Genomic DNA, 26,361 nt, shown 5'->3' on the forward strand with positions numbered 1-26,361 from the left:
AAATATTTTTCTATATACAGTATTTAAACAGTGCTGCAGAGCTATGAATACCCAGCTGAGGGTAAGCAGTTGAACACTGGGATTTACTTCCGAAATTGGGGCTATAAAGCAGAATATAAGTGTTATAAATAGAAAAGATGAGAGACCCTGACCATGTTGCCTAGTTGGCAGATAGAACATGCAAATATGCTGCCAGTGTGTGTGTAGCAGTTTCAGTGGACCTCTTCACCTTGCCTAGATCCCCAGCTATGGGAATGGGTCCATGACAAAGGTAGAGAAAGCAATGGGAAATCCACATAAAAGAAACAGTCCATCCACACTGCAGGTTCCCTTCAGCTACTTTCAGGAGTAAGGCCCTGAGCAAGGCAAGAAGCAGTGGAGGCTGGACATCTGCACGTGGAGCAAAAGGAACCAGAATGCAAGTAACCCAGGCGTCGCACCCTTTTCGCACACGCATGCACATACTGCGTACGGCAGTCAAGATGACACAAAAGAAGTGCAATAGGCATAAGTCTAGGTAAGGCCAGCTGTTTATAAGTTGTGCTGGCTTTCTCCAAATGCAATGAAGAACAATATTATGTTGCACCAACTCAGGCTTATCACAGGTTGGGCAGATGAAATTTGGAAGAAGGGGCACGATGACTGCGTATTGCCTGGATTTAACTGTTGGGAGCAGCTGGGCAACCCAGTCAGATGGGTGGCGAATAATAATAATAATAATAATGTGTGTGTGTCTGACCAAACTGCGGGAGGCAGTGGAAGACAGGAGTGCCTGGCGTGCTCTGGTCCATGGGGTCACGAAGAGTCGGACACGACTAAACAACAACAACGTGTGTTGGGTGCTGTAGAACCACACACACAGCGCTTTTATTCCCTGTCAGGAACACAAGCTCCCGTTTCCCTCGGCAACATTTCCCCTCAGGCAGCCCAAAACTGCAGGCCAGGAGGAGAGAGAAGCAACACCTGTTGGACGTCTGCCATGCAGCTAAGCAGAGCTGAGATCCCTGCATTGCAGGGGGTTGGGCTAGATGACCCTCGGGGGGTCCCCTGGTCCAGCTCTTACCATTTTACAAGCCCCAAGCGGAAGGCCGGCTTGTGATTTTAGTCAAGGGCGGCCGCTGAGGGGGGTGGGGGAACCATTTTCGCTCCTCACAGAAACCCGGGGTGTCTGTGAGGGAGGAGGACGTTATGGCCGGCCTCGGCCGGAGGAGGCGGGAGAGCGCCAGCGCCGCCGCCGCCGCCGCCATCCCTCGCGCCCTCTGAGGCGAAGGCAGCAAGGAGGCGGGAAAGGGCGACGCCGAGGAGGAGGAAGAAGGAGGCGCCCGGCCGCCGCAGCCGCAGCCGCCGGCCTCGTCAGTCCCCGCCCCGCGGCGCTCGCGCTCCCTCTCGCCGCCCGACCGCCCGCTCGCCCGTCCTTCCTCCCCTTCGTCCGCCGGGGCCGCCTGCCGCTGGGAGCCGAGCCGAGTCCCGCTCCTCTTCCTCCGCCGCCGCCATGAGCTTCTTGTTGTAAGTGCGGGCCGTCGAGGGAACCCCTTTCCCCGCCTGGCCGGTAGCAGGGCCCAAGTCGGGCTCCTTTCCTGGCGCCCGAGCCCCGCCGGTGGAGGAGGACGGAAGCGCTTTCCGCCTCGCCTTCCCGCAGCGCCCCATGGCTCAGCCCCGGGGCCCTGGCTCTCCAACCGCTGCCTCCTCCACCACGGGGGTTATTTACTCATGGGTGTTTTGGGTTGTTGTTTTTTTTGCTCTGTGGCTTAAGCCTCTTTCCTCTCATCCTTTGTGTTCGTGTGTGTATGCCTTGCCACCCCCTCCATGGCTGGCTTCCTCCTGCTCCCCTTTCCTGAGGCTCCCCATTTTCTCCTCCTTGTCCTCGGGCTCTCCCCAATTCCGCCCTCGCCCCTTTGCTTTCCAGCACATTTGTTCCTTATGTCTTGATGCTTGGTTAAAAAAAATAAAATCTCCACCACCCCCACCGACCGCAGGAAAAAAAAAAAGGGGAAGTGCTTTTATTTATATTTTCTGGTGTTAACGTTGCTGGTTCCCCTTAAATAGCTTCCCACATATTTATCATCATCATCATCATCGCCTACTGCCTTTCATCCCAGGGCGGTTTGCAACAGAAAAATACAAAATGCATATTAAAAAGCAAGCTTTTTATTTTTAAGGAAGTTATCTCTTTGCTTGCTTGACCCTTTGATTTAAAAAAGGAGAGGTTGGGGGGATGGGGGCTCTGGGAAGCCCCCTCTGTACCTCAGTGGTGGTGGGGGGGAGAGATTTAACTGGTCCGCTTATGCTGAAATGGGAGGCTGATTTGTTGCGCCGAAACTGCTTCCTACCCTAAAAGTTTCTGTTTCGTTCCTGGATGTCTGGGTGTCTTTTGAGCTAAAATGGGGGTGTTAGCATTTTGGAGGATCTCACTGCTGTTGTCTGAATTGCCAGCTGTAGCCAAATGTTCTGTATTATAGAAAATAAGGCGATTCCTGTTAATTGTGGGGTGAGAATGGTGGTGGGGGTGTTTGTAATATCAGGTGCCCTATATGTCTGCCTGTTCTTCCCTCCCCCACTGTCCCCTCTTGGACAGCAGCTTGGAGAGACTCCCTAGTGGTTTCTGTCTGTAACCATAAAATGAAATTGCATCCCCTATTTTGTCTCCTCCCCTCCACCCCCCTCTCAGGGAATACAGGAGTCTGTAATTAATCGCCCCTTCTCCCCACCGGCCTTTTCTGTGTTTGAAAAGGCAGCAGTTTTTCTCTTGAGTGGTTCTTGTGATTAAGATAATGGTTATATGGGGTATCCAACTTGTAGAGAAGGTTTTTGGGGTGGGGTGGGGTGGGGGGTTGTTTTTTTGTTTTGCTGAGACTGACAGGGAACGCAGCTGGCTCTGTTACGTAGGGGGCTAGACATCTTGGACAATAACCCTGAGAAATCCCCTTCCTCCTTTTGTACTGTCATTGATTGCAACTGTGTTGTGGTGGTCTGGTTTGCTCTTAATTATTAGTTTTTAAAGTATCTGCTAGAGTGAAGAGCAAACTTTTGGTTTGCTTAAAATCTTTTTTTTTAAAATACGTATCTAAATTTAGAAGTAGATTGCATGGTACTTGATAGTCTTTTAAGTCCCTCTAGGGAACACAGGACACATGTTTATAGGAGAAACTAAATTTAACATTTTGGCCTTCAAAATTGCAGAAGAAGGGGCTTCTTTTGTGAAGGGTCTATTTGCTTTGAGGTTTTGAGGTTCAGCACAGAATTTGGAAAATATATATCTTCCATTTCCCAAATACTAAACTTGAAGAAGCAATTTGAAGAAGTTTATTGAATTTTATGGGCAAAGGCTACAGTCTTATACACAACAGTAAGCACCACGGAACATCCTGACTTTTAATATCTGAGTAACCAACATAGGATGGCTTAAAGAAAACCACATGAAAACAACTACTTTGCTTGGTTCTTTGAGCCTTTCAGAATACCATGTAGTTAAAAGCTAGTACAAAGGTTTTGGACTTTTGAAGGATTGGCACATGTTCTGAAAAACTCAAAGCTAATTGTGTTACAACTTGTCTGGCTTTATAGCAAGCAGGTACTGGAAAGGACAGATTGATGCAGACACTTGCAACATGAAAACAGCTCCAGATAGCAGTAGTTGTTAGCTAACTGGCACATACAAAATGTGTAGGGCCCGTTGTTCTGTTATTTGGTTTCCTAGTTCAAAAGTACAACCAAGTAATCTCCAGTCCTTGCTGGTTGGAGTGGAGGCAGTCTAATTAAGACAATCAACATAAACCGGTTAAGTGACTTACAAAATAAAACACAGTATACTCCTGGGAAAGGAAATGTTGGGGACTTAAAACAAAATAATCACTTTGTTGTAGAAGACTTATTTTGTCATGTTCCTGTAAAATGTAGTTGTGCTTATACATGCTTCCACGAACCTCTGCATATACCGTATTTTCCGGCGTATAAGACAACTGGGCATATAAGACGACCCCCAACTTTTCCAGTTAAAATAGAGAGTTTGAGATATACTCGACCGCAGATTCTCCACCCAGTGTATAAGACGACCCCCGACTTTTGAGAAGGGTTTCCTGGATTAAAAAGTAGTCTTATACGCCAGAATATACAGGTTATTATTATTTCATATTGGGATAGCCCAGTCCTGTGCATATGCTTTAGCCACAGTAACTGTCAAAATGTTATGCCTTATTGAGACTCATTCCTCCTCTTATTAAAATATATGGAATGGATTTGTGTCTATGCAAAACACACACACACACACACACACACACACACACAACCACCTGAAGCAAACTTCCAGAGCCACATAACTTTCTTTGTGTGCATGTGGCGCCGTGTAGATAGTTTGGAAGGACTGTATCTTGAAAGGGAATCTAAAAACAAATTTATTTAAAACAAATAAAGTGTTTTTTTTTTCAAAAAGGCAAAAAAGAAGAAGAGGTGCTCTCATCTGGTCTCCTGGAGTAATGATCTGTTGTGGATTGATGCTTCTTTCTATATAATTAAGGTCCATAGTAATTTCTGATTCTGTAAACTCATGTTATCTTCATTCTGCTTGTGAAAGCCAAACTGACAGCTGCATTTTTAAGAGAACTCTTCCTGAAGTTTGAGACTGCCTAGAAATACTTGCTGTGCAGATATATCTGTGAGTTGGGCCCATCCATCCGCTCTTGTAGAAGAGGACAAGAAATCTTCCATTTTCTTGTCTTTGGTTTGGGGTTTTATATTCATACCTGCCTTGGTTAGCAAACACAGAAGAAAACATAAAATATTTGGAAATGGGGAGGAAAGCTGGTTTTCTGATCTGCCTGTTCTTTTTGAGCTTTCACAGTTCTAAGAAAATAGATGTTGGTTCCTGTTGTGTTTCCTTTTTTTGCATGAACGCAAGTGTTCAACACAGATAGTGGCCCAAGTACATAATTTCTCTTCCTCATGGCAAGACATGGGTAACATTTCTGTAGCAGTGTTAAAAACTTAGATATATAAGCTAAGCGCCAAATGGCTTCTTTAAACCAGGGTTACAGTCGCCAAAATGGAATGCCTAGTTGCCATTTTTGGGTCAGACAGGTCAAAAGTCATATTTTTCAATAGGACTTTTTGGTTCCTGAAATTCATTCAAGTAGAATTCTTCAGGATGTGTTGTTAGTGTGTGAAAACAGTCAAGATCCAAGGATCCCCAGCCATGCACCTCTGGATGTTGGAGACTTAAGGTGCCACCCTGGGTCCCAGGCATCTTCACTTGGTCACAAGTGGCTGATAGCCAGGTGCAAAGTGCGTATGGCAAATTTGAACACTGGTCTGTTGTGGGGCAGGTAGCATTGATGCTATGAGTTGCTGTGCTTGTGTTGTGGCTCTATGATAGGGCTGTGGACAGTAGTACAGTATTCAGTTGGAAACTTGAAATGCAGACTTTCAGATAGGTCAATTTGGCAGTGTTACTTTAAGAACAAATTACTGCAGAGTTGCAGAAACCATAGCCTGCAATTCCCAGGAAGATGTTAAAGATAGCTCTGGTAGGCGTACCATATGGCAATGTACCACTGCTTTTTAGAATTGCTTAAATTGCCTACAAAAGAAACCCTTGTGAAGGGGGGGAAACCCCACACACCTTGCTTAAGCTCATCATATTTCAGTAGCCTATTTTTTGTTTTTGCATTGGGTTTCTAAGGTAATTTATTTGTTTATTAAATAATATATGTCCGACCCTTCCTCTCAAAGGACCCCAAGGCGGCAAACAAAAAGTGATGAAGCATCTTAAAAACAATTCCGACCTAGATGCAGACAGGGAAAGATCTCAAAAGTCTTGTTGAAAGAAGAAGCCTTCAGTAGATGATGAAAAAACAACAGAGACAGTGCCTGTCTAATAAGAGTAGGTAGGTGCTGCAACACTAAAGGCCTGCTTCCTGTACACTATGCGGAACTGTACCTTCTGTTAAGATGGTATCTGCAGGAGACCCTCACGTGCAGAGTTCAGTGATTGACTGGGTGTACAAGGGGCGAGGTAATCTTTCATGTAACTTGGTCCCAAGATATATAGGTCTTAATAAACCCGAATCAGCACCTTGAACTTAGGCTACCAATTAGCTTCTAGGCTATCTTCTAAGAGCAAGATAACCTTTCAACTATGTAAGCCTAAATGAAAAGCACCAGCATGCACAGAACTAAGCATATTTGCCCAAAACATGTTTAAGATATCTAGATAAAATGTACCTGTAGGAGTGACACTGATTCTTTTTTTAAACTTCTGCATCATATCTTTAGGAAGCCTCCAAGATTATAGATTGTTTAAATGTACATTTAAAAAAATCAAACTCTACGGCCCCTATTTTCTCTTAAGGCCTAGGTCTTTGCATTAAATAAATTTGTATGATAAGGACATTAAGATGGATTCAGATTCTTATATTATTATTGCTGTTTTTCACTGCAGAGACACAATTCCCCCCCGCTATGGAAACATATTTCCATAGCTGCAGACATTTGCTCACTGAACATAAAGGTCAAATGCACATCACACACTTTTCAGGCCACACAAGTGAGATGCTATGGGAAAACTCTCTTGTCAGATTCTGCTCTCATTTTGCCTTGTACAGTATGTGGATACATGTTATGCCATTTATATACCTTTTCAGAATCCCTTTGGTGCTGCTTGGAAGCACATGCTCTTACATGCAGGAACTCATGCTTCTGTGCAAGCTAGTTAACTGGGTATTTTATGCTTGCTTTTGAATCTGTTAATTGCCCCAAGCCTTTAGAACTGTGTATCCTGTGCTACATCAACCCCCCCTCTCTTCTGATCTCCTCCTTTTGTACAATATTGATTTGAAGGCTTTAATCTAGAATAGAATGGGCTTATTGCAGCTATAAGCCCTTTGGGTACCCCATGGTGTGCCTTTTTAATGTAAAAGATAATAGCTAGCCTACTTGCCTCCTTTTTATCAAGCTATCCCACAGGAGACTTGTCAAGCACTTTTAAAATTATATACATGGAAGAAGCTGTAAATGGCCTCTATGTGATGGCTCATCCATGTTGTTGCAGAGTTGTCCATGTTGTTGCAAAGTCATCACATTGGGCATCATGTAATTATTCTGCAAAGCTGCCATAGAATGTGGAAGGATATGAAGTGTCAAAGCTACATATTTACATCAGTAGAATAATATCCACCCCAGGGAATATTTACATCAGTAGAATAATATCCACCCCAGGGAAGGAGAAGCCACAGAATGGAGGCTGTTTTCATCTTTCTCTGTGCCTTCATAGCATTTAGCATGCCAAAGGTATGCACTTAATCAACAATGGTAATGTATAGGCCATATTGACAAGCTGAGCTGATGTCTTTCCTAATGGTTCATAGTAAGCACCAGATTCTACATTATGTTACTCCTGCGTGGGGGCGGGCGGGGAGACACCTCATGCGATGTATTTCATATTTAATGGTGCACATGTTTTTCATCCCCTAATTGTCTACGAAGACTCATAGAATGCATTTCTAAGAAAGTAAAATACATTTTTGTAATTATTCCCCAAATACAGCTTTTTCTTTTCTCTCGCTGTATCTGAATATTAGTCTAAGACAAACCTTCCCATCTCTGTCACTGAGAACAAATACTGCTAGCCTTAGATTTTAGTGAATTGTTAACCCTGAGTGAACAGAGGCCAAGTTTTCTGCTTGGGGATTTGTTTACTTTTCTCATTGGGGAAATCTTTCTCACTAGAGAGTTGTCACCAGTTATTTTGAATCAGTATGTGAAACTTATAGAATCATAGAGTTGGAAGAGACCACAAGGGCCATCCAGTCCAACCCCATGCCAAGCAGGAAACACCATCAAAGCATTCCTGACAGATGGCTGTCAAGCCTCTGCTTAAAGACCTCCAAAGAAGGAGACTCCACCACACTCCTTGGCAGCAAATTCCACTGTCAAACAGCTCTTACTGTCAGGAAGTTCCCATGTCTCCTCACCTCCTTGGTCCTTTAAACGTCTTAGCTTGCAGAGCTCTCCTGCCACACCAGCACCCATTGCCAGCAAACATTTCTGTTTTATCGACTTTGGAGAGCAGTGCATTGATTTATTTGTCCCCCCCCCCCCATGTTTTCAACAAAAGGTTGTTGAGTCAGAATGCGTGCGCGGAATTTCTGTAGGCAGAAAGATTCTCACAAATCAGAAGTTGACTTATCTTTGGCAAACAGTGAAGTCTGTGATGAAAGGTTATAGGCTGGGGGCGCAGAATCCTTTTGGCTACATGGGCCCGATCCTTATGAGGATCTGCTTCATGGGTCAAATTTGGCAGGTGGGCCACCCACAAACCTTTCCACTCTAGTCTTAAAGGGGGTAGGGGCAACCTCTTCCCACTTCTTTTTGAAGTGATGAAGGATGGCAACTGGTAGGTAGGTGGGCAGAGATTGAGGGAATTGTCATTATGGACCGAGTTAAATGCCCTCACTTGATTTTACTTACCCCTGCTATAGAGAAGTCATTGCCAATTGGGGGCAGGGCTGCTGGTAACATTCAGATTTTAAAGAACAGTATGCATCACCTTTTTATAGTGGTAGCCTTGTTTCTAGTGATAGCCAGAGGTTTCTTCCAAGCTGATGGGAGAAGTAAAGGGCATTGGAAATTATTCCAGGATTGTCTGCTTAAATATAACAATTCAATCATTTTGGAAATTATACCTCCAGGCATCATCTTGAAGAAGAATGCGATTGTCTAGGCTACCATGGGAGTCCATTAATAGGCATAGATGTGTGTCCAAATTCTAGTTTTGATTGAGCTTTGGTAATTAATTCTCTGCCATTCCGGCCATAAAAGTAGAATAATAATGCCCTGCTCACCTGGAAGCTGAAAGGGTTAGTGAGATTAAAATAAAGCAATACTTTGCACAGTGAAAAAGCTGCAGAAATGAAGAAAATAATAAGTTGGTTAAAACACTAAATGTGAATTATTTTTGTCATTGGAATAATTTCTTTTCCCTCTTGAACGTTTTTAGCCAACATTTGATCTGTAAATTTATTCCAGTCCTTGGAACAGCAATCTGGGATGTCCAGGATGAAGAGGAATTTTTTTGAAAAATTAGTTTTGTCACCACTCCATGTCTTCCTTAATAATTGGCAGGTTTCATCTTATTTCTTTGCAGTAGCTTTTAAGGACATCATAATTCACAAGTGCAGTTTTACTTGAGGTCTGCTCTAACATCTGTTTTTCTGTTCTAACATTTTCGTCTTGTGTTTGGCTTTAGAAGTTTAGGGATTTGCCCCAGGCTGGCAGATTCGCTTTCTGTGTGTTCCTCTTTTTGAAAGCTGTCAGAAACCATAGAGACTAATAAAGCATGAAAACTTAAATAGAAATTCTCCATTTACCCTGAGTGCATTAACTTCTCTAGAAGTTAATGTTGTCACAATGTATAAATTCCTTTGCATTCCTTTTCAAATGATTTACATTTTGTTGTATAATTCCTAAATCACATACGCAGCTTGCACAGACATAATGTTGACTCCCTCTTAATTGCAATTAAGAAATCAAGAGCCGTTCTTGAGAATGCATGTTCCCTTCTCAGGAAGGAATACTCTCCTGTTCCCTAACATTAGCTATGGTTTCCATGCAATACTGGTCTGAAACCAGCTGTAAAAAGTTAAACAGGGTTCTTGGTTAGTCTTGCCAGCACTTGGAATATCTGAGTTTGGGGCCAGTCAGGTTTGTGTTAGATGGCCAATTCATGCCATCCATTTTTAAATGCTTTCTCTGCTGCAACTTAAGAATTATGAAATTCATTGCTATATAGAAAGCTGCTTTACAGAGTCAGGCTATTGCTCCATCTAGCACACTATTGCATGGTCTGACTGGGAGTTTTAACCAGCCCTACCTGGAGAAATACTACCACTACTACTACTGTTGATGATGATGATGCCCCACCCATCTGACTAGGTTTTCCCAGACACTCTGAGCAGCTTCCAACAAAATATAAAAACACAGTAAGACAAATATCAGCATTATAAACTTCCCTCGTGGTTTGAACCTTGGGCTTTCTGCACGGAAGGCAGGCGAATGCTTCACCACTGAATTATGTGTGTTTATGTACATTAGTTGCCCCATGTCACTCCTTTGGGCTCCGGCAACCTGTCACTAATCCTCCCCTCCTATCCCCATGGCCTTCGCGCACACCACTTACCTGGTTTTATAAATTGTTACTACCCATGAGAGCACCCCCCCTCCATATTCATAGGCAAAATGACTGCTAGAGACATATAGTGGTGGGGGTGATAATAATAGGAAATGTCCAAGCAGAACATCTTGCTAAATATGGCTGGAGACAAGAGTGCTGGGATTGATAGAGCAACACTTTCTTATGATGAAATTTGCATATGTGGACCAACCTTGCTGCCTAGCTAGAGGCTGTGGGTAGTTGGTAGAAAATCGGATTACTAGGGTTTTTTTTTTAAATGTACTGTAGGCTATCTTTACTCTTAAGCACTACAAAGCAAGAAGTACTGAGCTGCTATGAATACTGCAGATTAACCAACTCTCAACAAGCCTTTGCTTAAAGGGTGTTTTTCTAGTGAAGAGGTTCTTAATGAATTTTCATTGAATTTTTGAGATAATCTAACTAACTTTGTCTTGTTACTTTATCACTTGCTGCCAGCTGACTCTGAATTTAGAGTACAAACATGCATTAGAAGAGCTTGCATAAATTAGCTTCTGCTTTTTACTACTTTGTCCACATTCAGTTTCCCATACATCAGAATTTTGGCTGCTTGTCCAGCCGTTAAAGCCTAAGGGCAAAGGATTCTTGTCAAGGTCCACAGTGTATATAATACCTGGGAAACCCAGTGAAATTATCAATTAGCTCGGCTTACTGTGCACCTGTGCCTTTTGCAGCACTACAGTGAAACTGGCTAGCGTTTCATTAGCATATTTTTGATGCTGTAGCTAAGACAATGGAAGAAGGTTCTGTATAAAATAATAAGTTTGCATCTGTTCAGAGAATTTTCATCTTCTTGGGTGGAGGGAAAGTGAATCTATGGGCTAAGAAACTGAGCTTTCAGCAGATGGCTGGAAAGTAGTGGCACATTTGTTCTTCAATATAAAAATTATTTTAGTGGGAGTAGTTCATAAATCGGTTGTAAGGTCCAATTTTGCATTAATCACTGCATCTGAGTTCCTTTGAAAAATCTTTATCTTAACAGCAAATACAGTTCTCTAGTTCTGGCAAGATACCATGAAACGCTAAGATGTTTCAGATGTAATGCCAAATTATAGGTTGGTATTACTTAAAATATATGTGCAAGTGGAGCCATATGCTCATGTACTCCATTTTTTCCTTGGGCTCAAAAACCCCACGACTTCCCCTTTAATGTAAATTGTAGTTTGTTATTACATCTCAGCTGTCTGCTCTTGCTCTTTAAACCAGGAATTGTGTATATTCCACCTTTCCTCCAAAGACCTCAAAGTGGCATACATGGTTCTCTTCCGTTCCCCCATATTTTATCCTAAACAACAACCCTGTGATTCTAAGGTGGGTTAGTTTGAGAGGTGGATCATGATTTCTAGATAACCCTGTCTTTAATAACTCCGTTATATTCTGTTCTATTTACAAGCACAACAACAAATAATATTTAATAACTGAGGAATCCCAGTGGCAATAGCAACATCCTTTTGCAGAAATTTAACGTAAGTTCCTGATTAGGCTACTTAGATTGCAGTCCTAAACACATTACTGTACAAGGAAGTGACACAGTAGGACTTGCTTCTGAACAAGCAAGCATAAGATTGCGCTGTTAGCATCTTCTTGTAAAAATGCATTGATATTTTAAAGTGTAATGAAGAGTCTGCCCTACTTCCTTAATTCTTTGTATTGCTTCTGCTTTGAGATAATATCCTGTTGTTCTGTGTCTGAATGTCGACTTCATCTTCACTGGCCACTCCACCCTTTCCTTTGCAGTTATTTCCTTTTCCCTGGCTGTTTGTTTTGTCTCTTTCCTCTTTGCACCCCCTTTTTATAGGGTGCTGCCCTTCTGTTTAAATAGTCTTATGTTCCTTCCTTCAAGATCATTCAGTGTTTATGTTCTTTGTGTCAATGCAGTGAATGAATTAGGAACTATTCAGGTCACATTCACACCATGCTTTTCAAACACATTTAAAGCACCACAATTCCCAGCACCTTGAAGAAACTATAGTTCAAGATTTGTTTGAAGGAAACAATATGCTTTAAACATATGGTGTGGATGTGACTTTAGGACAGTGTATTTTGTTGAATGGGACACGGGTGATGCTGTGGGTTAAACGACAGAGCCTAGGGCTTGCTGATCAGAAGGTTGGCGGTTCGAATCCCCGTGATGGGGTGAGCTCCCATTGCTCGGTCCCTGCTCCTGCCCACCTAGCAGTTCGAAAGCACGTCAAAGTGCAAGTGGATAAATAGGTACCGCTCCGGCGGGAAGGTAAGCGGCATTTCCGTGCGCTGCTGTGGTTTGCCAGAAGCGGCTTTGTCATGCTGGCCACATGACCCGGAAGCTGTACGCAGGCTCCCTCGGCCAGTAACGTGAGATTAGCGCCGCAACCCCAGAGTCGGACACAACTGGACCTAATGGTCAGGGGTCCCTTTACTTTTACCTTCATTTTGTTGAATAGGGAAGGTGTCTTATGTTCCTTAAGACTCTTAGTGTTTTCTCATTATACAGTGGTGCCCCGCTAGACGAATGCCTCGCTAGACAAAAAACTCGCTAGACGAAAGGCATTCGCTAGCGGAAGGCTGCCCCGCAAGACGAAAATGTCAATGGGGCTGCCTCGCAAGACGAAAACCTCCGCGCTCCATTGCCGCTTCGCTAGATGAAAAATTCGCTCTACGAAGACACTCGTAGAACGAATTATTTTCGTCTAGCGGGGCACTACTGTAATTTATATAACATTTTCAATGCACTAGTTCTTGTTTATTTTCAGCTATATCATTATCTTTGGTATTTTCTTTTTGAGGAGCAAGCTACTCTTGCTACATGAAGTCACAGTGAACAAAGCCACCCTCCTTTGCTTCATGTTTGATGGTGTGATATTTATAGCTGTGTTGTGCTGTGGTAAGAGAGAATGTGCTAAAAATATGCATAGAGTAAAATATTAGAGTATTCGGTTGGATTCCTAAGACCGGATTGTGCTTGGCAAAAGAGACCCATTACAAAAGCAAAGAAAGATTTAGAGCTTAGGCTTCCTTTGGCTGGTTTGTTTAGTTTATTCAAACATTGCTGAATAGTTCCCAGCAACTGCTGCAGCATTTGCATGTTCTGCTGATTTTCGGTGTGAAGTCTTCTGGTGTGTGAAGGAAGGCTCATCAACATGAGAGGGAGAGACATTGTTAGGAATAAATTAATATTTCCACATTATCAAGGAGGTACATGGTATTCAGCTAGCTTCTTAATTCACTTCAAGAAAACGACTTGCATATAATGAACAGTAGCAACACTGAGGTATTTATTTCAGAGTAGCCCTTTGCCCTACTGTAGTGACTATTGTATCCTTGCCTATTTTATTGTGTTTTTAATATATTGTAAGCAGCCTCAAAACTTTGGGTAGTGGTTGGAGTATGTTGTTGTTGTTGTTGTTGTTCAGTCGTGGCCGACTCTTCGTGATCCCATGGACCAGAGCACGCCAGGCACCCCATCCTCCACTGCCTCCCGCAGTTTGGCCAAACTCATGCCAGTCGCTTCAAGAACACTGTCCAACTATCTCATCCTCTGTCGTCCCCTTCTCCTTGTGCCCTCCATCTTTCCCAACATCAGGGTCTTTTCCAGGGAGTCTTCTCTTCTCATGAGGTGGCCAAAGTACTGGAGCCTCAACTTCAGGATCTGCCCTTCCAGTGAGCACTGGAGTATAAAAACTCTTAAATAATAGCAATAAAATAAGAAATGAGACTTCAGCATGACTAAAAAATATGAATAAAAAATAATTGAGATGGGAAATTGAATGTGAAAGGAAAGTTTGCTGATATATTTAATCCCATATTAATATATGGGAAAACTAGTAGCAAACTGAAGTAAAGCACAAAAATGTAGGAGTGTTAGTAGTACAGGAGTAGTAATAGTGGTAGATTAAGTATGGTTTGCAGAATAACGCAGAGTACAAGATCACTGCCTTGATTAAGCTGATTATACAGTAACAAATTAAGAACTGGTAATCCTAGCAGGTTTCAAAGATAGAACAGTACTTTAATTTTTGTTACCTACTCACTGATTAATAATATTAGTCCCTCAAGAAGAAGTAACAAGGGTAGGTTGCTATGGTATTTAAAGGAAAATTTTAAATACTTCACTGCATCTATTTTGTTGAATATGTGCCTAATAAGGTTCAGAAAAGATTAGTCAGAATGGTGAAGATGTTGCAGTACCTTTCCTGTAAGGGAAAGGTTAAAGAAAAAATGACTAAGTTGGGGTAAGGGAAGATGAATGATTTACAAATGTATGAATGGTATATAGAAAGTGAATAGATTATGTTTTTTTCTGAAAGGGTTGCATAGATTCAGGGCACAGTAAAACATTTCCAAAATTTATAACAGCCTATGGAATTTTCTGCTACAAGATGTAATGATAGCACTGACTTAGATGGCCTGACTAATTCATGGGTGACGTACAAGGCCCCATCCAACCGTCTTGCGATTCCACTCCAGATTTGTGTAGGGTTCACTCCTGAGCCTTTTCTTCTCCCAAAGATATCCCACATGGCAGCAGGGGTTTAGGATCAGAGTTTTTCTTCTAGATGGGCTCCCTTCCCAAGTTGATGAGCCCCATCTGCCCATCACTTCCCTGTACAGTACATACAGAAAACGCCTTCTTGACCATTGGACCCACTATTGGTCTTGTCCACTCAATCCACCAGAGCCTGTCTTCACACACAGGGGAAGTCACTAATTCACTGAGCATTTGAAGTAGTTTCCCAGGGTGTGGCCGCTGTCACCTGCTGACAGCTTCTAGGAGCCACAGGTGAGAGCTGAGTGCAAGGTGAGGACAAAATGTGGGCAAACTACCCCAGATGGAGTACATTGTGTACCCCGTCAGAGGTACTACCCCTCCCCTAACACCCCAATATCACCTATGCTCCTGCAGTCTAGGCAGCAGCTATAGCATTCAGCTGGAGGTGTGGAAAGTGTCCTGAAGAAAACAAGTTATAATTTTCGTTACTCGTAAGAAATGTAGGGCCTACAGCATCCCAGCCATTTTCTCTCTCATGCTTTGCTGTGATTGCTTAAAAAACAAACCCACACCATCTTCTTTACTATACTGCCATCACTGTACAAAGTTCAAAGAGCAAGGCTACAGCGAACTACTCTGTGGTTGTCCTTCAATTACAGTATGTCCCTTTCTTAGATGTCTGAGCTTGCTAGAAGTATTGCGAGACGTTCTTGGATGGGGTAGCCTTTAATACCCAGATTTATGCACAAGTAGGTGTGCTGAATGATATTTTTTAACACACATACACAGCCCTTGCAAAAAATGAATATACATTTTTTCTTTTATGAAACTTGAAGTGGGGTAGAAATGGAAATAAACCATTTACCCCAAGGCACCTTTGTGTTCAGTACGCTAATGATTAAACCTAGCTATGACATCAGGTGTTCAAATTTCATTTTAAAAGAAGGATGAGCTCATAGGATTTTGAATTATTTTTCAGACCTGCATAGGGCTAGCTCCTAAAACTCTGAATCCCCTCCCATTTCTGAAGACAGTCAATATTGTATGTTTACAGAGGAGTGTGCACATAACATAGTGTGTGTGTGTGTGTGTTATAAGCAAACCACAATGACACGTTTCCTTCCTTCCTTCTCCTACTTTAAGATTAGCGGATCAAAAACTGTAAAGCCATTATATGTAGAAAGTATTTGGGGTTTCGCAAATGGCACCAGAGCAGGCCTTCCCTGTTGCCGACAGGGCCACCTCCTCATTAATTTAAATTTATTAGGATTAATTTCAATCCTAAACCTCCACTGCCTTGCGGCTATCCTCTTTCATGAGAAAGGGTTTGGGAGTAAACCCTGATGAAAAATCCGTACCCACTGCCTTGTGGGACATCTCTGGGAGAAGGAAAGGCTAAGGAGTAAACCCTGCACAAATCCAGAGTGATGGGTTGTCATTCAGTTAATTGTCTCCCAGCATGATAATTTTAATACATTCTTTTCTGCTCTTTTATTGATTTTTGTCTGTTTTTATTATGCATGTCTAGTTTTAACTAAATCATCATGGAAATATTTACTGAAGGGCAGTATACTAATTTATTATACAAATTCATTAACTAAATAGTGCATTCTCCAGAGCAGTAAACCTTAATGTTAGAAAAGTGTCTCTGAAGATAAAAAAACAACAACCATACAGCCTGATTAAAGATTTTGGAACAAGACAAACCGTGCCTCAGGTGACTCCATCAAAGCCGTTGACTTGTTCCTTTCTGTCTGTCCAATGCTATGTGTTTGCCTAATTCATTGTGTTTGCTTTGCTAAGGGGATTAGTTGTATCAAATTTCACTGCTCGGGTAACCTATGCTGAAGTCCCCCCCAAAAAACTCATTAAAGCTTGTGTGTCTATATTTTTGGTGACACAAACTAGATTACTTCTTTCAAAGTTGCATAACTTGCATGTATGTTATGGTTGTTCAGGAGGATCAGAAGGGAATGTTGGAAAAATATCTTCATTAGAATTTACTTCTTAGTTAATTAATTTACCTGATGCCCTGAAAAAGTGTTAGTAGGTTCAGTAGACTTTAGGGTTTCTCTGATTTAGTTGAGAACATATTGGACTTCCTATTCTGTCTCCTAAAGATTTCTGAGTAAATTGTACTCCTTGACCAAAACGATAGACGTTTACTATTTTTATCCCTGCCTTCCCGCCATATTGGAACCAACATGTTCAGAACAGATTTTTTTTTTATTAACCTTTTGCATTTGAACCTTTGTCAAAACAATTGTTCAAAGTTTAGTCATTCTTCTATGCCTTTCAGTATGTTGCTGTTCTGTGATTACACTGTGGTGAACACAGGGCACCTTGAATGTTACTGTTTCTTGAGTACGTAGATGTATTCCTCTACATCTTTGAAGAAATGGTGGGTCCAAAGAGGACTAAAATAAAAGGGACAGGTATTTGAAAGGAAATTGTCAGGAAAGCAGTATAGGGAACCTCCAGGGCATTTCACCAGCTTGTCCTCCCCCTCCCCCGCCGGAAGCTCCCATTCCTCCAGTGGGGAGGGGGAGTCGGAAGCAGGAAGGCGGTGCAGGGGCTCTGACAGGATCGCAGAGCCTCAGCGCCAAGGGGAAAGTGGGGAACGGGGTCAGGTTCCCACGCTCCGAGGGCGCAGGCCGGAAGGACGCGGAAGGGGGAGGCGGGGGTTCAGAATCCCGCGCCTCTTTTGCTGGACAAAGAACAGGAAGGGGTCATTCCTGGACTCTGCAGAGGGATAAGATGGACGTTTGATCTTTTGCTCCACTGTATATAGCTGTGCACAATAAAGAACTTAGTTTTAGAAGTTCTGCGTCTGGCACTTTACTCATGAGCAACCACTGAACGTCCTTAACAGAAATGTTATATGGGTAGCTTAAAAAAGAAGGTAGTCAGATAGTATTCCACTGATGGACCACTAGCCAGTTTCCAGTGGACCTCTGTACACTTGCTGGTTGCTGAGATTTGTAAAAAAGAATCTTGACTTTCATGTAAACTTTCACTTGAATTAGCAACACACTTCTTATATTTTCACGCAAGAGTACAGATTCGAGATCACTTAACCTAGGTTAATTATGGCTTCACTGTTAAGAGATCCTGTGTAGTCTTTCTTTCTTTGTAAATTTAAGGGCTGCATGTGAATGGCAGGAGTTGTGTAGACCTTTCCATTTGATCAGTGTTCTAGATGGAATTGCAACATGGAGAAGTAGCTCCTGTGCTGGCTATTTGACTGTGTGAATGAAATTCATGTCATCTGTATTTTTGCTAATCTCGCCACCCATGGATTTCCCCCCTTTTTGTGGTAAGTAATAAGGGTGTACATCATGCTTCCAAGCATGCAACAGTCACATAGCCATCTTATATTTTGTGGGGAGGGGAGAAGACATTCTAACTCATAAGAATGTTAGTGTAAGATTAGGGGATCATTCTGTGAACCTGTCTCTCTCTTTCCCCAGTACACAAGATTTTCTGAAACCAAAATATTTCCCTCCTTTTGCAGTGGTAGCCGCTCTTCTAAAACTTTTAAACCAAAGAAGAATATTCCAGAAGGCTCTCACCAATATGAGCTGCTGAAACATGCAGAGGCCACTCTGGGAAGTGGCAACCTACGGATGGCTGTTATGCTGCCTGAGGGTGAAGATCTAAATGAATGGGTTGCAGTGAACAGTAAGTAACATGACCCTTCCCCTCTGTATGTTTTTTGAGCATTAATATTGACTGATAAAACCGGGGGGGGGGGGGGAGGCATGAGAGATTTGACATTAATTCCCCCGGGAGGGTAATGCTTAAATTTATTTCTGCAAACTTACCTCTGGAAATCACTCTTTTTTAGAAATGGTTGAATGTGCCATGATGTGACTGCAGCCAGTATGATGTAGTGGTTTGAATGTTAGAATAGTGCCTGGGAGGCCAGGGTTCAAATCCCCACTGAGCTCCGTGGCTGACCTTGGGCCACTTACTGTCTCTCAGCCTAATCTACCCCACAGGGTTGTTGGAGGGATTAAAGGGCAAGCAGGAGAACTATGTATGCCACCTTGAGCTCCTTAGAGGGGAAAAAGGTGGGATATAAATTAATAAATTAATTCTGTAGTACAGGTGGTAAGCAAATCAAAACCAGAGTCGGTAGCCTAGAAGAAATTGTGTGCATGGGGTACTACATGAATGTCTACTGTCCGCTACTGTTACTGTTTACAGGGGTATACCAATGTAGGAGAAAGCAATAGTGAACTAAACCAACCCACCTTAGCTCTCATGCATGCTTGGAAGACTTGGGACAGAGGCAAGTTCTTACTTTTTGGGTACCCAGAAAATAAGACGGAAAGGAAAACTTGTAGCAGCAAAAGAGAAACCCCTGTTGTTTCTTCAATCATCGACAGCACAAATCTGGCGAGGTGATCTATATTCTCCCAAGTATACGGCTTACCAGGAGGTCAGAAGCACTCACCTATAGTGAGGTGGCAAGTAGGTTTGTAGATGCACAGCTTGTGACCCTCTAATTTTCCACTTGTCTGGAACTGCACAAAGGGGAAGCAACTGGAGGCCCTGGCAAGCTGCAGCAAATGGTTAATTGTCTCTGTCCAGCTTGATGGATCACAAATTCTCTAGGTCTGATATGGTTCCAGCTGTGGTCTGTCTGTGTTCTTTGAGCAGAACCAGTGGATTTTACAGTGTTGTTTATCACACGTGGCTTCAGAAGTGTCTGGGGCTCGAAAGCTTGCCATGTTCCCTGGGGATTTTCCATAGTGATTTCTTTAAATTTCAGCTGTTCTTCTTGAGAGAAATGTCGCCACTGTTTTTAGCAAACATTGAAAGCTGATAAATGCCTAGTAAGTTTGACTCCCTCAGATTCCATCTACAGCTGTTTTGCTGTACAGACATGCCCTCCCACAGCTGAATTAAGACACCCATTGTTAAATTATAGTATTATTATTTATTGATTTATATACCGCCCTATACCTGGAGGTCTCAAGGCGGTTCACAGAATAAAAGCAAAATATAAAACCACAAAATACATAATCAGAATAAAAACAACAACCCAGGACCCCCCCCCAAAAAAACCCACACACCACCCACATTTTAAAAGAGCATAGGATGTCACTCAAATCAACCAAAGGCCTGGTTAAAAAGGAATGTTTTTTGCCTGGCGCCTAAAGGTATATAATGAAGGCACCAGGCAAACTTCCCTGGGGAGAGCATTCTACAGACGGTCTTTGGTTTTTGTGGAAACTATTGTGTAAAAAAAAATGTAAATGGAAAACTTTGAATGAATAACACCATTTTGGGATTAAGGATTGAGCTATGATTTGGGAAGATGCTGGTTTGAACCTTGCCTCTGCCATAAACTCAATAGGTGGTCTTAGGCAAGCTCTGCTTTCATGTTCTGCTCTCAACCTCAACTGCCTGTGTGGTGTAGTGGTTGAGAGCGGCAGACTCGTAATCTGGGGAACCGGGTTCGTGTCTCCGCTCCTCCACATGCAGCTGCTGGGTGACCTTGGGCTAGTCACACTTCTCTGAAGTCTCTCAGCCCCACTCACCTCACAGAGTGTTTGTTGTGGGGGAGGAAGGGAAAGGAGAATGTGAGCCGCTTTGAGACTCCTTCGGGTAGTGAAAAGCGGGATATCAAATCCAAACTCTTCTTCTTCTTCTTCTTCTCCCTAGCTGCAGTTTGGAGGTAATAATACCAACCTCTCTTAAAGTGTTGTTTATAAGGACTGCAAGATTATGGTCCAGTTAACACATAACACAGAATAAAATTTGGCAGTATCATAATGCTCTTCTGTGAGCGCAGCTGTGTGAAAATAAATAAATAATTCAGAACATAGGAACTTTTAATTTCTATGTTCCTAGACTGGAATTGAAGGGCATGGAAGGATCTGTCAGTCTTGCTGAATGGAGGAGGCCATGATCTCAATAGCAGTTTAATGGCAGTGACATTGCAATTGTCATAATTTGACTTCCCAGACATCACCTAATTAGATTGTGGAAGGCCACAAATCCTTTTGTGCTGCTGCTCTGTCTGCAGCCAAACTAAAACAAGACAAATTGCACAGCTGTTCATGGTTCCAAGGCCAATCTTCAAATACAAAGTCTGTAAATGGCATCTTGAAAGAAGGGTGCTCTGCATTTTTCAGGATTTGGAGTAGGGCAATCTATCTAGTAATATATTTGGTATTGAACGTGGCAGGGGAGTGCAACTCTGTTGCTTTTTGGTAGCTTAGTGGCTTTTGACACCATGGGCGTCAACTCTCTGGGTTGGGAGTAGGAGGTCCTGTGCTTTGGTGGTTCCAGTCTTATTTATAGGGCTAGATTCAGAATAGTATTGGGTAACTGTACCTCCACCCCTTAGCAGTTATGCTTTGGGGTGCCACAAGGTTCAATCTTGTCCCTAATGTTTAACATCTATGTGAAGCCATTGGCAGTGGCCATGCTGCTCTGCTTCTCTATTACATCTGAGACAGGTGTGGACATGCAGGTCCTGGATCAGTGCATGGGTTTTGTGGGATGGGTGAGGGTCTACAAGTTGTAACTGAATCCTGACAGGTTCAAGTGACCGTGGATCACCTTATACCAGCTTCAGCTAGTGTGTCAGCTGCACACATTCGAGGACAGAATAGCATGGTGCAAGCACACCATGTTTTGATAGCCTCAATATTTCGCTACCATAGTGTGGTGCATGAAGAACTGCCCTTAAGGTTGATTTGGAAGCTGCAGAAAAGGGAGACTAACCATGAGTATATAACATCACTTTTGAAAGAACAGCACCAGCTGCCAATTTGCTGCCAAGCCGAGTTTATGGCCTTAAAAAAATTAGGACCCGGGTACATGAAGAAACACATTCTCCCACATAAATCTGCTCATAGACTGAGATATTTGGATGAAGTCTGCTTGGTCAACTTAGTGACAACGGACTGTTTCTGTCATGGCACACAGTTTATGGAATCATCCCCCATTTATTAAGGTTTTGAACAACTTCATTAAGTTTCTGATGCATCCAGACATTAGCTGGTTCTCAGTGCAACCCTGTTAGTATAATTTGGCTAGTTTTGTTGTGAATTTTGTATTCTGCTGTATTTTAATATACTGTAATGTTTTATGCCAACCTGGCAGTTCGAAAGCATGAGAGTGTGAATAGATAAATAGGTAGCGCTGCGGCGGGAAGATGAACGGCATTTCCGTGTGTTCTGGCACTCATAGTGTTTTGTGTGCCAGAAGGGGTTTAGTCATGTTGGCCACATGACTCGGAAGAGCTGTCTGCAGACAAACACTGTCTCCCTCGGCCTGAAAGCGAGATGAACGCCACACCCCATAGTTGAATTCAACTGGATTTCACCGTCCAGGGGTCCTTTACCTTTTATGAGAAATATGTTTGTATTGTTGTGAGTCTCCCTGGTATTACTGATGAAGATACAGAAATGTTATAAATAAATGATAAAGCAGTCAACAGAAGGAGCTTTGCCTTATTAGCATTGCTTTGGTAGACATGCTGCTCAGTAACACCAGGGGATAAACTCCAGACAGAGATCCTGATACCATAGACAAGGAACGGCCAAGCAAGGGATGGTAGCAAAGCACGTTAAGAGATGAGGTAGACACTGAGCCATTGATGGATGTGTGCTTAGCAGTTGTAGATAGTTTGACTCTAAGGATCCTATTTCACTGGAAGGAATGGAAAGCCAGGGGGTTGCGTATTTGTACTTTCACCACTTTTAACAAACATAGATTATATAGTTTCAAAACCATGTTAGTACACTTATCTTGTTATGTGAATTTCTGGAGGCCTTAGTCTGTCTTCTGACCGGCATTTCCTTTGCATAGTAACATATCAAACACGGCGGAGTACTTTTGCTGAGAAGCTGTGTGGATGGTCTAGCTTGCAATTGAAAGCACACACTTTTTATGCAGTTATCTGTCAAATTGAAATCATTCCTGTTTTTCATATATATAGCTGTGGACTTCTTCAACCAGATCAACATGCTTTACGGGACAATTACAGACTTCTGCACAGAAGAGAGCTGCCCAGTGATGTCTGCAGGTCCAAAGTAAGAATGCCGGTTATGCGACTTTGAAACTATGAGACATAAAATACTTGCTGTTTTTCATTTTTAATTGGGTTTTAAACAATGATAATTGCTACTCTTAGTAAGTTAAAAAACCTGAAATTTTATTTACAAAGAAACTGAAGTTCTGTGTTTCATGTTTTTGCTTTTAGCCTGATAGAATTATTTACAGATTTGTTTGGTGGTGGTGGTGGGGGGGTCAATGAAAGTGTGAGTGAGAGCAGAGCAGGAGGAATTTAATAGTCCTGAAGGCCATGACCTTGAACTGCTGAATTGCAAATACTGCCTGCATATGTTTTTCATCTCTACAACCCTGAGAACTGGAAACCCTTTTTTATTTTGTGATAGTGATTAACTCTGATTCCTAGCTACCTAAGGTAGCCCACTAGATAATCCCTTTCCCACAACTACAACTGCTTGCCTGAAGCTTGGTAACTGGGATTAAGCAATACCATCTAGTGGGGTGGATTGGCTCAGGGTCCTCTATTTGCTGTCTCCTGTGCTAAGAAGTGTTGTTAAGACAGGAGAGGACCATTAAATATACGTGTCTGTATAGTTGTCCCGTCCCCCCGGGTTTTGTTTCACCTTTACATACATATATACATACATACATACATAGTTCTACTGATGCATCTGAAAATAGCACGATCTGTCTCTGTTTCTTAATATATCTTGACAACCGGTTGAATCAGTGTTGTTTGGATACAGGTTTTTATTTTCAGTACAGAAACCTTGATTAAAGGACTTTTCTGATCTCTTCTGAATCTATTAGCTGGCAAAAGCTGAACATGGTTAAAAATGAAGGCGGATATGTAAATCTTTTACTCACAGACATGTTATTACACTGGCACCGTTTGCAGTAAGAGGCAATGGTTGCCTCGATTATTCACTACAATTAAGCAGCTGTTTTTCTTGGGTTAGCTACTCGGACGTCGTGTGCAAGCGTAACTTTTCACTATCAGTTGCTTTCCTTAATTATTGTGTCTGAAAGCCACTGTTTAGAGAAAAGGATGGCCACAAGCCAGGATATGTAACTGGTTTGAAGTGGGCGTGCAGACCTTGGTTAATACTGTAATCTTATGCACACATAACTTGGAAGTAAACTGCTCTTGAACTTACAAGGTGCAAAACAGGCTTTACTGGTCTCTCTTTACGTACAATTTGGTTGTCCAACAGTTGCGAGTTTGACAGCCCTGCTGTATGCTATGGGATTTGACGACTCCTCCTAACCATTTCAGCTCCCCTGACAACAATTGTCTATCTCCAGCCCAAAATGTTCCACATGTTCAGAAGCCAGTTTTTGGCATTAATTCAGATCTTCCTATTTTGTTCAGCTGATAGATTTTTGAAAACTTTAAATGGTTAATATAGGTGCGAGGTACCAGTTTCCAAAGTGGCCCTCCATGCTGAATATCAATGTAATGCAGAAGAAAGTGGCTTTAGCATTTATTGTTTTACTTGGTTCTTGTGGAATACATAACTGTTTTAGCAGGATTTTTAAAAAATTTTGCTCGTGTATCGTTACTGTATTGGCTCTAAAGAAGCCAATTCATAGTTTCCTACCGTAAGATCTAAGAGTTCTGAAAACATTGCTTAATTGCAGTGTTCTGGTTCATAGATACATTGAAGCTCTCTCTATGGGTGTTTGTGTTTGATTTGTTACACTGTTGCTTGCTATCCTGGAAATGTGTGCTGAAATAGTTTTCACTCCAAACAAGAGCAAGAGAAAATTTGAGGGAGCTGTGCGTAATATTATGATTATCAAAAAGAAGGCTGTTTAAGGAAGCTGTGGAAGGGATCAGAGACCAGGTTCTGGAATAATTAAGGTTCATGGCTGTGTGTTTTCTGTTTTACTATTCCACTTAATGTGTCATTTTGCATCAGTTCAGCTATATGCAATACCATAATTTTAAATACAATGCTATTAAAGTATAAAACTAGACTGCCAGTTTTAGGTTAAGAAGGAGTAGAATATGAATGAGTGTGTTTGATGTACGTGTTACTTAGCACCAGAAGTTATGGAATTAAAAAGCATTTCATGAGCTAAGGGCATGGCTGTATTGGGGAAGAACCTGGCTCTGGCTTGAGATACTATGAGGTTTGGGGCATTGGAACATGGTTAGCACAATAATTCTCCTTGAACCGCAGTGCCTGCTGGTTGTAGGGATAGCTTTGCAAAATGCCAATTATGTCATGTCTTATATTAATGATACCACAATCACTCTAATTCTCATGTGTATATATTTGGATGCCAGCCAACTGGTTCTCAATGCCCAGGGGGAATTTGTTCCTGTGCTAATCACTTTTGAAACCGAGGAGACTTGTTGATGAGGAAGGGGTTAAAAGAGAGAAGAATTCTCTTGAGCATCTCCAGGCCCTTGGGCACACCTGAAGCAGGCCTTTGTATCCCAATGTTATAAAAACAATAATTCATTTATTTAGTGTGTACAGTCCTAGATTTATTTAAAGGGATGTCTTTAAACCCTGTTTCATTCCAGATACGAGTACCACTGGGCAGATGGGACAAACATAAAGAAGCCAATCAAGTGCTCAGCACCAAAGTACATCGATTACCTTATGACATGGGTTCAGGACCAGCTGGATGATGAGACACTCTTCCCATCCAAAATAGGTAATTTTAAAATTAGTATATTGCCGCTATATAAAAGCTGGATGGTTCAATTTGCAAACTGTGAACATCTATGCCAGGAGTCAGCAAACTTTTTCAGCAGGGGCCCGGTCCACTGTCCCTCAGACCTGGGGGGGGGGGCTATATTTTTTTGGGGGGGAAATATGAACGAATTGTGGAAACACCAATAAATATTTTTTAAAAAAATATGAACGAATTCCTATGCCCCACAAATAACCCAGAGATGCATTTTAAATAAAAGCACACATTCTACTCATGTAAAAACACCAGGCAGGCCCCAGAAATAACCCAGAGATGCATTTTAAATAAAAAGGACACATTCTACTCAGGTGAAAACACGCTGCCGGCCCTTAGTTTGGGGACCCCTGATCTATGCTGTTTCAAAAGGAATAGGAGAAAACAAAAGCTTTTAACTTGAGGGAAACTAGCATAAGATTTTGAAAATATATGTAACCATCTTAAGCAGTTGTTCAATATTAATTAATTTTTACAAGATTTAATTTTAAGACTCTGCAACTGGACCTAACGCTCAGGAGTACCTTTACCTTTACCTTTATGTATACCAGAACACACCTAATTTGTAGCAGTCCTTAATTAAAAGGAAGAGTGATCTTTGAAAATAAGCAATTAAATGTTTCTCTGCTTATGGTATTTATTTTCCCCTCTAGAGAAAAAGCTGTAATGAGGGAAAGCACAAGTACGAGTTTGTTTGAGGACTGGTTTGCTATTTTTGCTAAATAGTCAGTATTTCAAACAGGATACTTCCCTTAGGGTGATTTCTGTGCTAGTGTAGTACAATCATACCTCTGGTTGCGAGCGGGATCCATTCTGGAGCCCGTTTGCAACATGAGCAGCGCACAACCTGAAGCGCTGCGTCTGTGCATGTACGCAGCATGATTCGGCGCTTCTACGCATGTGTGAACCACCAAACCCGGAAGTAACCCTGTTTCGGTACTTCCGGGTTTGGCGT

The 26,361-nt window shown here is 42.2% G+C and overlaps 1 protein-coding gene across 2 annotated transcripts in view; it reads left to right on the top strand.

Moving 5' to 3' along the window:
* Positions 1 to 1,368: 1,368 nt before the first annotated feature.
* Positions 1,369 to 26,361, top strand: part of MOB1B (MOB kinase activator 1B) — a 28,356-nt gene continuing 3,363 nt past the window's right edge. Inside the window, exons 1-4 of one of the 2 annotated variants that reach the window (XM_033160885.1) lie at positions 1,369 to 1,506; positions 18,184 to 18,350; positions 22,630 to 22,723; positions 25,240 to 25,373. In XM_033160885.1, coding sequence (XP_033016776.1) covers positions 1,493 to 1,506; positions 18,184 to 18,350; positions 22,630 to 22,723; positions 25,240 to 25,373 — 409 coding nt within the window. In that variant the 5' untranslated portion in view covers positions 1,369 to 1,492. The remainder of the gene's footprint in view (positions 1,507 to 18,183; positions 18,351 to 22,629; positions 22,724 to 25,239; positions 25,374 to 26,361) is intronic. The other variant, XM_033160884.1, reaches the window with a different exon arrangement.

The sequence above is a fragment of the Lacerta agilis genome, chromosome 9 (genome assembly GCF_009819535.1).
Source record: "Lacerta agilis isolate rLacAgi1 chromosome 9, rLacAgi1.pri, whole genome shotgun sequence".
Lineage (NCBI taxonomy): Eukaryota > Metazoa > Chordata > Lepidosauria > Squamata > Lacertidae > Lacerta > Lacerta agilis.